This window comes from Camelus ferus, chromosome 9 (assembly GCF_009834535.1).
Source record: "Camelus ferus isolate YT-003-E chromosome 9, BCGSAC_Cfer_1.0, whole genome shotgun sequence".
Classification (NCBI taxonomy): Eukaryota; Metazoa; Chordata; class Mammalia; order Artiodactyla; family Camelidae; genus Camelus; species Camelus ferus.
Genome location: NC_045704.1, coordinates 22,107,303 through 22,122,962, shown reverse-complemented (window position 1 = coordinate 22,122,962; position 15,660 = coordinate 22,107,303). Strand labels below are relative to the sequence as shown.

Here is a 15,660-nt window from a genome sequence, read left to right as displayed (position 1 = left end):
ACTATTGACTCAGATATAGCATGGATCCCTTTTAACTATGAGTTATGGCTGCACCCAGGGAACTTTGGACACCTTCTGTCCAAGCACCAGCAAGCAGGGAAAATAGTCATCACCTCAACCTAGGTAATTGATCTTGATGAATGGAGGGAGGTAGGACTTCTTTTTTACAACGAGGGGAAAAAGGAACGTGTGTAACTCTAGTGGTTACTTAGGTAGCTCTTGGTACACCTTGTCCAAATGTTACTGTGAATGGACATGTGAAGCAACCTCAGCCTGTGAAGGATATAATTACTAAGAGCTCATTCCCTTCTAGAATGAAGAGTTGGGTCACATCACTACGTTTGCCACCAAGACCTGCTGAAGGTAAATGAAATGTACAATGGATATTAAAGGAGCGAGTACCACTTGTGACCCCAGCCACATAACAGCAATGGTGGCCATAGTTCTTTCCACCAGCTCAGGAGTGGAGATCTTCAGGAATGACGGAGGAACCGCTCCACAAATGTGCAGGGACAAGTGGATCTGGGCAGTGCAAGGGTAGCCATGGAAGCACCCTGCTCAGAACTCCCTCCAAGAGACCCTGTTGTGGCTGGAGCAGAGCTGATTGGCAGCTTCCAGGTGCTGTGCTCTTAGATCCACCACAGTTTATTCCAGGCCTCACTTCCGCTGGGCTGTTCCCATCTAATGACTGCCCGGCAGAGGTACAAGAACCTTGCCCTTCCTGCCCAATGGGATCACACGCTAGAGAGTAAGTATGGCACCAGGATCCCCCATTGGCCTGGCCAAGAATGTCTCCTAACTGTGCTGAGGAGTGAGGCATTTTCTACCAAATCTTTCCTTCTCTCTTTCTTTTCTTATGTGTCCTCCATGCATTGAGTTCTGAAAGCTCTGTGTACCTCTTGTTCCCCTTTGTCCTTTAAAGATATTTTGCCCCTATAAATCCCTTGCAAGTCTCATCCTTCCATGATATCTTCTCCCTAGGGGACACTTGCACTGATGCAGCGTGTTATATGCTGGTTTTGGACGAAGTAATTATTTCTAGTTATGGAGCTTATGCATATTTTACTATCACCATAGAATTCAGGAAAAAATCCTTTCTTCATATTTTTAAAGTTGGAAACTGAACAGCATCAATGGCCAGCTGGCAGTTTTAGAAAGTGGACTTCCAGATGTAAAATGTTTTCATCAATAAGCCATTAAATGTTCTTGTTATCTACCACTAGCTTTTTAAATTTTTCTGATTTCCACCCCAAAAAAGTTGCATATAGAAATGTATAGTTAGATTTGCTACCTGCCACCAATTGCAGCCCTCACTTCACTATATGAAAGAGTCCTGAAGATCTGAGACATCTCCTCAGTCTAAACTGATCTGTTTCTCAAGTAATTAATCCAGGAACTTTACCCACAGATAGAAAGGTACTGTGTTATATTTCTGTTGTAGCAATGCTCCCAAATCCAATTTATTGGCCTCCTCTGAACCTCCAGTATATAAAATTTTCTGCTATCTCCATTTCTGATAGCCTAGTCCTATATTCTGTTACATTCTTCTTTTATACAGTTTGGCTTAACAATTCGACCAAATATTTGGTAATATCAAATTAATCTTACTCTCTGGATTCTCAGGGAAGCAGACAGTGAGCTGGAGATGGTCGCACATGACATTTACTTGGAATGGGTCTTGGCGTCAGTACCTGTGGAAGGTAGAGGAAGTAAACAGGACTGGGCAGAGGCGGATGCTGAGCTGTGATGCAAAAATGATGAAGGCCTCAGCCAACCCCACAGGAAGCTCTGGATCTGGGAAGATCGTCATTGTGGTCCTGAGGAAGCCCTGGGTTTTATACTCCCACGTGGACATGTGGTCATCCTTTCCCAAAGGGCATTGGTCTGGCCATTTCTTCTTCATGGAACATCATGTGTATTCAGATCACTCTCTCTGAACTCCTTTAAGTATTTGCTCAAATATTATTTCTCCTGTGAGACTGCCCCTGCCCCTTCTATTCCGTATTGCAATGCATCGCATCCTATTCCAAATGTATGTCATCACTCAGTTCAGCTCTTTGTCATTTCTTTGTCATTACACTTTTCACCATATACTTTACTATATAATTTATAACTTTTCCTTCATTACTTATTGTCTACCTCCCTCAATGCACATGAAGGCTACAGGTGGACACATTTCTTTGTAGGCTTGTTCACTAATGTGTACAGCGAATGCATCCAGACGATGCATCTAGAGATGATGGCAGAGAGTAGGTATTCAGTCAGTATTTGTTGAAACGATGAAACCCTCAGAAAACACAGCTTACCTTCCACCTTTATACTCTTAATTACCCTCTCTAATTCTACACTTCCTATTCCTTTCCCTCCAAGTTTGTTATTGCTCACTATTATCAGGAATAGAAATAATTCATATTTTGAAGGAACAAAATAGCCATGATTCCAGTATAGCCATTGCCTCAGCTAATTCCCTCCTTCTTAGAACTCAGCATTCTGTACTTACCTCTCATTGAGACCTACCCTTTCTCAGACTTCGCCGATAATTTTCTCCTCTAGATATTCTTGTCATTCTCTCTGGATAATTTCCTTAATCAACATTAATGGCCTTCTGGGAATTGTTCACTTCACACATGTTTTTCAGAGATCATCTTGATTCCCCATGTGGACCCTGTCACTGAACTTACAGGTGAAAGGATAATCACTTCCCAGGAGCTGACATGTGGAATCCCAAACCTATATCTCAGGGTTCAGATGCACCCTCTTTGCAGACGCACAAGACACGACAACTGCAGCCACTGTCTTAGCAAGAAGCACAATTTGGTAAGTGGCTATTCTTTTCAGACAAATACATGGAACTTAGAAGAAATAGAATATATCTCAGGAAACGCAGTGAGAAACATTATGTGGACAAAAAGTTTTGCTTTCCTGGGTTAGAACAACATTACTGGTAGAGACCAGAGAGTTTTCTGAGGGATCCAGAGACACAGTCAGTCATGCTAACCTGCTTTAGGGCTTCTGAGCATTCTTCCTCCCTCTCCCCTGATGCAGCCCTGAGATCTACGTCTTGCCCTGACCAGTCAAACACCTATCACATCACTGTATTTGTGCTAAACCCTTCACTCTAAACACAAGTGAAGATAAGATAATGATCATTAGCTGTGATCTATGGAGTGGTCCCTTGGTGTCTGAAGGGTATTTTCTGAAATGTACAGAGGGGTATGTGTGTGGGTGTGTGTGTGTGTGTGTGTGGCAGGCACGAGGGTGTTCCCCTCCATTGGAAGTTTGTTGTGGTTTAAGGAGACTAATAATTTTTCTCAAAAATATCTGTGATTTAAAAATTCCTTTGAGAATCTAATTATCCTTCTAATCTACTACATTTCTACCCACCAAGGAACTCACATTCCCCTCTGCAAAACCCGAATTTCTAATGTACTCACCCTCATCCCTAACACCTTCATACAACAGTTTGTTCTCATAAATATGTTCTGCCCAGATAACATTTTAATAGATGTTTATATATCTCCATCTCAGAGAACACAGCATACATAATTTGGCTTCTGATGGAGTCTCCATGAAAAGTCCTGTGCTCAGGGGAATAAAATGGGTCTTTATTTGTCCCTGAATATCTCCAGTACCCCCAGGACAGGAGGAATCAGGGACCACAACTTGTTCAAGGGCAAGAGGCTCCGGCAAAGTTGTCTCTGATTTACGTGAATTGTGTGAGTGCTCACTCCAAGTCAAGTGGCATTCTTGTTTGTTATTTACATATTTGTCTTCAAAATGATTATTTCCCTCTGTCCCTTAGCTTACTTTGCTTCTTTGATAAACTTCTAATATATAATATATAGACACCACTAGCTTTTTCCTGAAATTATCAGTTTAATTTTAATTGCTGTTAGAAAAAATTACATTTACATTTTTTAATAAATCTGTATGTTTATAAAGTTAATATGAATGTTCCCTGTCAAAATACCCTGCTACTCCTCTTCAGTTTCAAGAACCCAAAGAGTAAGCGGTGTTATTGATTGGTATATACTCTTTAAGAGCGTATTTATTCATTGATCATTTCTCAGTGAAATCTCCCTTCACAAGTCTCTGCTTGACCCTCCCGTGGCACTTCATCCCCTGTTCCCTCTGTAAGAGGCACTGATTAGCGTCTACGGAAAACTGAAAGATCATTGCTGGTCGGCTGTGCTCGTCCATGCCCCAGCCTTTCTCTACCAGCTGCTTGAGGTTTTTTTTGTTTATAAAAAGTCTACTGTTTTCTATTAAAACACTAATGTCATCCTTACATTTTATTTAAATTACATGAGGCATGTAACACATCACGAGTGACTTCAACATGGCTTTCAAAAAAAAGAGAATCCTTTAAATCAATCTGATATTGAATGCTCTGGAATAAATTCCAAATCTTAGGTTACTATAAAAATGGCTGTTGTGTTAAGTGTTGGTAAAATTGTAACTTTCAAAATATAATGTAAATCAATAAATATTCTCCCCTACAGTTTGAGGGGGGACTTACGACTACTGGGTTGTATTTAGACCTTATCAACTGAAAGGGGCAATATATACCTATTCTTTTGTTTTGTTGACAGTGTTTTGTAAGATGACTTTATTTTCAGATCTTTTCCCTAATATATGCCTATTCTTTAAACACTAAATATATTCTGAGTTTACTCTGATATTTTTGAACCAATTTAGAAATGCAGAGTTTCTACTCAATATCTGTGGTTTTATTTTTGCATCTACTATTACTTAGACTAGTAACATGTAACTTTTTGCAAAACAAAAATCCAATAATTTTATTAGTATGAATATATACAGCAGTTTAAGATTTCTTTGAATTTTTAAACTTTTTACTTTGAAGTAATCTTTATTTTGAGAATAGTTTCAACAATAGTACAAAATATTCCCATACAGCTGTGACCCAGCACCTCCCAATGTTAACGTCTTATGTAACCATGTACATCTGTCCAGACCAGGAAATTAATACTGGTGTAATACTATGTGCTATGCTATATACCTTACGTGGTTTTCTCCAGTTTTTCCACTAATATCTTTTTTCTGTTCCAGAATTGTTTTTTCTTGTCTTTAATGACCTGTACACTTTTAGAGAGTACTAATTTTTATATAGACTTATATAGTAATATTTTTTTACTTTACATAAAAGTAATCTTTGTATAGTCATATTATATAGATAATACATGCATAAAATATTAAAATTAATATATAAAAATGTTTATATTTCAGTAATATAATCTTATATGTGTATATGTTGTACTACATGTAATATGTATATATGTATATATATGTTGTATAATCACATATATTACACAGAGAGACAGTGAGAGACAGAGAGAAGGGGTGCTATATAGAGATTACATAGAGAGAATAAATATATTCTAATATATACGTATATTCTAGAATAGCACTTAGTTTGGTTTTGTCCAGTGTTACTGCTGATGTGTATTTTGGAGAAGAACACCAAACAGGGGATTTGCCCTTCTTATCTCATTATATCAAAGGATGCATAACATAAACATGACTTATCACTAGCGATACTAATGTCACTCACTTAGTTGAGGGGGTACCTGCCAGATCTCTCCATTGTAGAGTTACTACATTTTCCTCTCCATGCTCTGTTTGTTATAAGCCAGTCACTAAATCCAACCCACAGTCTGTAGGAGCAACAACATTAACCTTTGACACCTAAAGGGAGGAGTATCAAAAAACTTTTTTGGTCACATATTTAAACTATAGTATAATTATTAAATACTTGGGGAGAGTTATTTTGAGGCTATGAAAATATCCTGTGTGTCTTTAATGTTTGCGCTAGTTTTCGTATTCTTCAGTGGATCTTATCTGCAGCTTTGATTAATTTAGATTGCTAATGGTGCTTTTCTGTCTCCCACAATTCTTCTTCATTTATTTATTGGAACTCTTTTGCTAGGAAGATTTTTCTCTTCTTTTAATATTTATTTATTCAGTTATTACTTACACCCATATAGGCTCGTGGACATTTACTTTATTCTTTGCATTATAATCCTAAACTACCACTATTTATTATTTTACTCAAAATGTTCCAGCTTCCACTGGGAGCTCTTTCAGTTTGAGGTCCTGTGTCATTTTGACATGACCACATCCATTTTTTAGCAGTTTCTTCCTTTCTGGAAAAACGAGATGCTCCAGGCTCACCTTGCATTTTCCCTGCCTTAGCTCTAGAATGGCCATTTCTCCAGTGAACCTGGTTCCATTTATTGGAAGAGGGTATTTAGAAGCCAAGATCTAGGGGCTAGGTGTTCTTGTTGCTTCTGGAGTTTCTAGGGTCTCTTAATGAGCAGAGATAAGAAATTATGTAATTAACCTGTACACACACATCTATTTTTATTTTTTCTATCTCTCTATGTGTGTATAGGTACACACAAACTTTGATTGATTGGTTGTTTCATTGATTGAAGCAGGTTATACTGATGTCTCTGGTTCTAATGCAACACAAGTTTCATTCTAGCCTTCTCCCTTTGCTTATTTGTAATTTCTTTCTCTAACAGTGAAAAACCTGGCTCTTTTATTATCTGCAATTTACCTATTTGTTCAACTCCAGTACACATGCTAAATAGTTTCAGAATTGCTAACTTGTACTTCTATGAGAAAAAAATTTACCAAATAGAGCACATTATTTGTGAATATTTCTTTTTGGCTTTAACTTGAATATCTAATCAAAACTCCGTTTTCTAAAGTCACTTTCTTTTTCCTGCATCCCATTCAGTGTGGTAATGTCATACATTTGTGATATAGTTAGATTCATTTGTTACAATTGCACTCTAGGATCCCCTATTTCCTGTTGGATTTTGCTTTCAATTTGCATACAGTGAGGTCCACTCTTTGTACTGCACAGTCCTTTGAAATTTGAAAACCTACAGAATTGTGTGTAGACCACTGTAGTTGTGTTTCGATTTCAGCAGTTTGAATATATTGTGTGTGTGTGTGTGTGTTGTGTGTGTGCGTGTGTGTGTAGTTGTATTTATCTTGCTTGGGACATTTTCTTGTCCCACACTTTGAGTTTACAGCAAGCCAACATTTTAACTGTTGTAAGCACATATCTGCACACGTCTCCTTCCATTTCTATAGAGTCAATATCTCACTGTTTCTCTACATTTTAAGGAAACTGAAGGGTGACCAAAAGCTTTCATTATTACAGTCCCAGTGTCCTAAGTAATCCTTTTTAGCAGATATCCTAGGTATCCTTTTTAGCAGTGTTGTTTACAAGACACGTAGTGCAGGACAGTTAGCAAATAGATCTTTCTGTTTTCTTTTGTAAGAAATTCATAAACTGAATGGAATTTGCCAAAATTTACATCTTCATTGCCTGCTGGATATACAGATAAATGAGCAAAGTCTAGTTTGCATCTGAACAAGATATCAACAGTCTTTTATTTTACTTTTTATGTACCTCATTACAGTTTTCATAGAAATCAAGAAAGCCATTTGAAACTCCATTTTTCAAATAACAAAGTACCTAAGAGCTACAGGAAACATGTTTTGTAGTTGTCGTCACGATCAACACATCATTTTATATACTATAAAAGCAGAATCACTGGTAAGAACTGATGCAATCTGCTCTGCACCGTAAGGGGTAGACACACGCAGTAACAAAATGCCTCCCTTTGTTCACCAACAGGACATTTTAGTTGCAGCCTCTGAATCAGGAAATGTAACTTTACTCAGGGTCACAGAGCAATCAAAGGAATGATCTAATACCTGTTTGTTCACGCGGTATGTCCTAGCTGACTTTGGTATTCACAATTTTTGACTGAGCATTGATGCCTCTTTAAATTTAGATTTAGGAGTATTTCCCTGTCTCATTCTAACTTGCTGAGAGTTGGTTTGCAAAGGTCCTCTCCAATACCTTCTCCTTCATGCCCCCAAGTACCAAAATCTGCCCTCCTTTTTGTGTAGTGTGATATATCCTTCCATCTGTCATTAAAATAACACAGTGGTTTAGACTTCTTTTTTTGGTCATTTCTCGGTCATGCTGGCCCTGGCATTGGAACTGTTCTTACCTTTATTATCTGCACTCACAAAGTTTGGACACAGTGCTCACAGTATTAAAAATCAAGCCAGCACTACTTCAATACAAAACACAACAGTTAATCCACAGTTTAAGACAAAGACGGACCGTTAACACTCGTGATTACAATGTACTTGTATCCTATTAGATTTTGGCCCAATTGTTTGCTCTGCATCTTTAGCTTTCTGAGGGGTTAGAAAATAAGTTAATTCAGCTCTTTTCTGTATAATGGTAGGACTGATGCACATCCTAAATCAGAAGCCAAAATCTACGGTCTTTTTTTTTGTGGGGGGAGGGTGTTGAGGGAGCAAGTCTACAATATATATTTAGGCTGTACAAATGTACGGTCAAATTTTTGTATTTACTTGTACCATAAAATGATCATTTTTTTTTATATATAGGAAAAAATGCAATGTGTTGAATTTAAATTCTGCTTCATAAAGTTACGGATCAATTTTTACTTCTAATTGTAGGTTAATTTTCATTTTATTATATTGCCCCAAAATAAAAAGTATAAAATGATGTTCCAAAAAGTCTTTCAAATATGTCTTTTCCATACCAGTAATATTTTAATTTATTTTTATGTATCTTTGTACCGTTTTCTTTTTATGTGAGCACACACAATTACATACATACACACACACACACACACACACACACAGTTTGCCCTTTCCTTAGAAAATAGCAAAATGTAGGATCATGCTGGAGTGTGTAAGCACCTCCTTCTTTTCCTTTTTTTGTTTTTAGATTTTATAATCATCATTTTTTAATAATATCTATTTAAGGTGTACAACAGGATTTGATATACATAGTGAAATGCTTACTACAATCAAGCTAATCAGGATAACTGCTCATGACATAGTTACCACTGTTTTTTTGTGTGTGATGAGAGCACCTGAAATCTATTCTCTTAGCAAACTTACAGGATTCAATACAGTATTCTTAGCTAGAGTATCAACTGGATGTTAGATTTCTAGATTTATTCATCCTACCTCATGGCAACTTTGTACCTTTTAACCAACATCTTCCCATTCTCCCTCACATCCCCGCCCCTGGCAACCACCATTCTACTATCTTCTACGTAGTTGACTTCTTAAATTCCACATTTTAGTGAGATCATGCAGATTTTTTTCTTTCTGTGTCTGGCTAATTTCTCTTAACATGATGTCTTTCAGGGTCACCCATGTTGTGACAAATGGCACCATCTCCTTATTTATTAAGGCTGAATAATGTAAGTATATACCACATTTCTTTATCCATTCATCTGTCAATGGACACTTAGGTTGTCTCCATATCATAGCTGTTGTGAGTAATGCTGCTATGAACATGAGAGTGCAGATAACTTTTCAAGGTACTGATTTCATTTCCTTTGGGTACATACCCAGTAAAGGGATTACTGGATCATATGATATTCTAGTTTTAGTTTTTTGAGGAACTTCCATACTGTCTTTTATAATTGATATGCTAATTTACTTCTTCTCTTTTCATAATTACTGGGTAGTACCTTGAGTGGATGAGCCTTTGTTTATTCAACAAACTTCTTGTCATCTAACATTTGCATGGTTTCCAGATTTTTTTCCTTTAGAAATACTTTCTAAAAATCTTTAGAAAGTGTTTTATATTTAGAAAATAGATTTTTGCATGCTTATTTTTAATGTTCATTTTAAATGCTAAATGTGGGTTCTATTAAGCCCAAAAGGGAACATGAGATGGTAATATGTGTAATTTTATGTTCCTCCAGATTCCAACAAGTGCAATTAAAATCCTTATTCCCTAGATATGGATGTGATGGGTTTTCCCAGTTTGGAAATGGGGATGATCTTCCTCACTCAGATGCAAATTAGCCAAACTTCACTCTCCTTTTTCTCTGTAGCATCAATTTGCTTTCAGGACACAATAGCAGGCCCACAGATCAGATTCTCAACCAGCTGGTCTTGGCCAACTCCTTGGTGCTTTTCTCCAAAGGAATCCCTCAAACAATGGCAGCTTTTGGATGGAAATATTTCATGGATGATGTTGGATGTAAACTTGTCTTCTACTTGCACAGAGTGGGAAGAGGAGTTTCCCTCAGCAGTACCTGCCTCCTCAGTGGCTTCCAGGCCATTAAGCTTTGGCCCAATTTCTCCAGGTGGATGGAGCTCAGGATTAGATCCCCAAAATGCATTGGTTTCTGCTGTTCCCTTTCCTGGATACTGAACCTCTTAGTAAATAGCTTTATTCCCATGTATGTGAATGGTCCATTGAACGGCAAAAATACCAGTTTGGAAAAAATGAAAGAGTATGGCTACTGTTCTGGGATTACAGCTGAGACATTTATGACCTCATTATATGCTCTCATTTATTTTTCCATTGACATTATATGTTTAGGTCTTATGCTGTGGGCTAGTGGCTCCATGGTCTTTGTCCTACACAGACACAAGCAGCAAGTCCAACACATTTACAGCAATAGACTTTCCCCCAGGCCTTCCCATGCGGTCAGAGCCATACACACCATCCTAATCCTGGTAAGCAGCTATGTCTTCTTTTACTTACTGTCTTCCATTTTGACTCTCTCTGTTTCACTAAGTGTGAACCCAAATCAGTGGCTGGTGGACAGTGCTGTGCTTGTGGCTTCATGTTTCCCTATATTCAGCCCCTTTCTCCTTATCAGCAATGATAAGTGTGTCTCTAAATTCTGCTTTGCCTGTTGGGTCAGAAAACCAAGTTTTCTTAGTGAGGTATAACAGCTACAGATTTTCTGATCTATGCAGACAAATCTATTAGTAGTGTTAGCTTATTTATATGTAGATGTCTATTACATGCTACTTATATTTGTAGGAATTTATGTTACCCAGTGATTAAGAGAAAAATCTCCATATTCATAAAGCACATAGTGGGCCCAAAATATTAGATTATTTACACAGTTATACAAATATTACTTAATGTCGTTATGCTGTATCTTCAATGGAGAAGTTCAAGGTCCTTTTGGGGGTATAAGGTAGAGAAATTTCCCTATTTGCATATATAAGTGGTGTTGCCTATACTATACTATATAATTATACTATAATTTATACTATACTATACCATATATAGTATAATGGAATGTATTAGGGTTATTCAGAGAAACAGAACCAATAGGATATGTATATTCAGCAATAAAGATTTTTTTTGAGGAATTGTCTCATGTGCTTATGGAGACTGGCAGGTCCACAAAATTTGCAGACTGGGCTGGCTGGCTAGAGACACAAAGAAGAGTCAATGTTGCAGTTCAGATCTGAAGGCTATCTGCTGGCAGAGTTCTTTCTTGTTTGCGGAAGCTCAGTCTTTATTCTGTTAAGGTCTTCACCTGATTGGATGAGGCCCACCCACATGATGGACGGCAATCTGCTTTACTCAGAATTTACTTTTAATGTTAATCTCACTGAAAAACCACCCTCACAGAAACATCCATAATAATAATTGACCAAATGACCATGACCCAGCCAAGGTGACACATAAAATTAACCATCACATGGAGATATAGTTTTTAATATATTGTCTAAGAATATATATCTATATCTAAATCTATATCTCAAATGTATCTGTTAAAAGGAAAATCATATGGAAAGACCCATTTTAGGAATGCATATGTATCCTCAGTGATTCCCCCACCCCCAGATCCAGTGCTTCTGGCAAAATGCAATAGCTTGGAGGATAATTCAGACTTTGTCTTAGAAATAAAGAGAGGCCAATGAAGAGGTTCCATCACATGTGTGAATCATCTGCTCTACTTACTACAAAGCATTTTTCACATTAATATACTTACATTTAAGACCTAATTACAGTTAAAATATTTTAGTTTAATGGTCCTGAAACAGAATACATTTCCAATTTCAATGATCAGCTTTTACTAAATTTTAAAAAAGAATGTCAAAAGACTTTAAGCATTTCTTGCAATAATCCCTCATAGATTATTTCTGACACTTTCTTTCTAATGATGTGTTCTTTGCTATTCAATTGAGGCTGCTCATATTGTGTTTAAGGATTTAAATTTAATCTTTTAATTTTCATGAGAGAACCAACCATTTTATACAGCTTCTCTGTAGTGCAGCTCAATAATCCCTGAGATTAATTCTATTTCTTGAGAAAGCATACCTTTAGATTTATTTGCACACCAAGATGATGAGAAACATATCATTAGTATAGGAAATTGCTTTATATTTATGTAGCATTTAATGAATCTTTCTAAAGCCAATACCTAAGTAAGTAACTACCACTGAGGGTAATACAGGGTAGAGGTATTGCTAATACAACATTTTCTAGCAGTGCCCCTAGTCCTGAATGCTCCATCCCTTTCACAATATTTTCCTTCCCAAGAGGGACCCAATATCCTGATTTTTTAAATCAGCATGTCCTGATTTGGGGGATAGTTTTCCCTATTGTGCAATTAAAAACTATTTTGGTTCCGTCTACATATTAATCATGTGATCTGTTTTTAAGACCTTACTCTAACTTCTTTCAGAAAATAAATGTTTGTAAGAATCACCCATATTGTTCCTTGTTTCTTTCTGCCATCCATTTTCATTCCTGCTGAGCACACCATGGTACAATTTTTCTATCCATTGAACTGCTGATGGACCTTTGTTTTGATTCCAGGATTTTACAATAACAATGCTGCTCTGGAACCTTTTGTCTTTATTCTGATGCACATAAGAACATATTTCTTTCTGTCCCCACTGCCATAAATTAGGTGTCCAAATGTGCATGGATCTCCTTTTGAGCTATTAGTCTAATACTGTGCAAATAGCCAAGATCAAATGATCTTTATTTCTACAGCTTTATAATATAACCTAATCTGGTAGAAAAGCTACTCTATCATTTTTCCCCCCTTTTTAAGTATGTCTTTATTGTTGTTTGTCCTGTGAATTTCCTTGTGAATATCCTTATGAGTTTTAGAAAAATTAAAACAAGCATTTTAGCACACTCTCACTATCCTTTTTGTTTCCTCACACTACCAACACAGCAGAAGCCAGTGCACTCTGGGGGGTCTAATTCTGAGCTCCATCCACCTGGAGAAATTGAGGCAAAATTTTAATGGCCTAGAAGCCACTGAGGAGGCAGGAAGTATTTAAGGAAAACCCCTTCCCACTCTGTGAAGTAGAATAAAAGTTTATATAAATATCATTCAGGAAATATGTGCATTCCAAAACAGAATTTGCTCTTTGAGTAGTGTGGTGTGATGTGTGTGTAAATTTATTTTATCTTTGTTAATTGTAGACAATAATAAAACTTGCCAGAATACTATCCTCTGAGCATTCCAGTTAATTTTTCTTATTTGGATATTTTCTTTAAGAAGGTCCTCATGGTAGGTCTCAGTTCGAAAAAATGAATTTTAGGGTCTCATGTCCTCACAAATATTTATTTTTCTCTCTTCCTTTCAAATATTCTTGGTGTAAATTTTTTTTCTTTCAATACTTTCAAATTTTTGCTTCTTTATATACTTGCACCCACTGTAATTTTTGAGCTCAGTAAGCATGTATGTAGAAGTCTTCTTTGCCTGTCATACTCATTGTTTTATTATAATGTATCTGGATGTGTGTTTCTCTTTTTTAAACATCTCCTTTCAATATTCCCTTACCTTCTTTAATTCTGTTATCTGGGTGTGTCTGCTCCTATCGTTGATACTTATTAGCATTTTTGGCTTTTCTTTAATATTTTCAGTGGCTTTGCCCCTTTCCAACTGCACCTGCAGTTTCCCTATCTGATAGTTCAGCTTCCCATTTCATATTTTAGCTACATCAGCCTTATTATTCCACCACTGTATTTTGATGATGATGTCTTATTCCCAATAATTCTACATTTCTACTTTTTCTTGTTCTGTGCTATTAATAAGCACCTCATTTTGAGCATAATCTTCATGTATCTTATTTCATAGACATATTTAGCCTGTGACAAAAGATATTTTTCCAGTGTTATACACAGCCGCATTTCATGGTGGTTGAACTTAGAGCTTTGAAAGAGAAGTGTAAGAAGAAGGTACCTTCTTTACCAGATATTAAAACACACTAGAAGGTGACAGTAATGGAATTAGGCGTTAGTGAGAGCCAGTTCCAGTCTGCAGCTAAGTGTACCCTAGATGGTGAGCGGGAGTGGGGTGGCAAGGAACAAGGTCAGAAGACTCACACCTCAGCAGAATCGTGGAGGTAAATGAGAAACTTCCTCATGGCAGCCTCCTGTAAGATAGGAAGGCAAGTGAGAAATACCGTGTGAAAACTCTTCATGAGGTCCTACCATGTTCCTGGGACTTTCTGCCAACACATAGGTCAGACTGCAGTAGGGCCTTGCCCGCGTGGCTATAAGGAGACATGGAAGATCATAAGGATGCCTTGGTGGAGCTGTCCCCATATGTATGGTACTGGCACAAAAACAGACAAATAAATCTCAAGAGACATTCTCAGGCCTATATGGGAACTTTGGTATGATATATGTAACGTCACAAATCAATGGCAGGGAGGTTTGATGTCTTGATATTCAGACTGCTTAGCTGGTCTTAGGCCTTATAATGGTCTTGTGGGAGGTGCCCCCAGCTGACCTCTCTGACTTCATCCCTTACTGTTATCACTGACTTCTCAAATACACAAAGCCCTTTTGTCTTAGAGACCCCGAACTGATACCCCATCTCTTGAGTGAAGTTATCCCAAATGTTCACATAGCTTGTTTCCTCAACTCCTTCATGTCAATATGCAAAAGTCAACCCCCCAGAGATGTCTTCACTGAACAATCTAAAACACATCAAAACTATATTTTCTATTTCCAAAAGAAAATCCCTAATCCTGACAGATTTATAGGGGGAGGGCTCTATGAAATAGTCAATGAAATGATAAATCCCAATATACTCAAAATCTTTCAGAGATAATCAATTGCAAACTAATTTTATAAGGTTAGAATAATATTGTTGTATAAATGCTAATTAAATTCAGCAATGCATATAAATTGTATAACCTTGGGTTCATCTCAGAAATGGTTTATTATTAGGCAATACACAAATGTTATTCACCATATTAGTGGATAAGACATAATCATATGATCATCTTAATAATGCAGAAAAACATGTACATAAAACCCAAATTTATTCACTTTAAAAATATACACCTATCTTTTGGGAAAACTGGACAGCAGCATGTAAATCAATGAAGCTAGAATACTCTCTTACACCATACACAAAAATCAACTCAAAATGGATCAAAGACTTAAACATAAGACAAGATACAATAAACCTCCTGGAAGAAAATATAGACAAAACATTATCTGACATATATCTTAAAAACATTCTCCTAGGGCAGTCTACCCAAGCAATAGAAATAAAAGCAAGAATAAACAAATGGGACCTAATTAAACTTACAAGCTTCTACACGGCAAAGGAAACCGTAAGTAAAACAGAACGACAACCTACAGAATGGGAGAAAATTTTCGCAAGTGAAACTGACAAAGGCTTGATCTCCAGAATATATAAGCAGCTCATACATAAGAAAAAAACAAACAACCCAACCCAAAAATGGGCAGAAGACCTAAACAAGCAATTCTCCAAGGAGGAAACACAAATGATCAAGAGGCACATGAAAAAATGCTCAATATCA

At 36.9% G+C, this 15,660-nt stretch overlaps 2 protein-coding genes across 2 annotated transcripts in view; both read left to right on the top strand.

Moving 5' to 3' along the window:
• Positions 1-15,660, top strand: part of ZNF30 (zinc finger protein 30) — a 92,359-nt gene that overhangs the window by 51,035 nt on the left and 25,664 nt on the right. Inside the window, exons 8-10 of the mRNA XM_032488060.1 lie at positions 314-748; positions 1,624-2,817; positions 9,241-9,296. The gene's annotated coding sequence lies outside the window, so the exon portion shown is untranslated. The remainder of the gene's footprint in view (positions 1-313; positions 749-1,623; positions 2,818-9,240; positions 9,297-15,660) is intronic.
• LOC102523506 (vomeronasal type-1 receptor 1-like) lies at positions 9,412-13,465 on the top strand. Its single transcript, XM_032488112.1, is given in 2 exon segments — positions 9,412-9,908; positions 9,911-13,465. Coding segments are annotated over 2 exon segments (942 nt in total). The 5' UTR covers positions 9,412-9,844; the 3' UTR covers positions 10,789-13,465.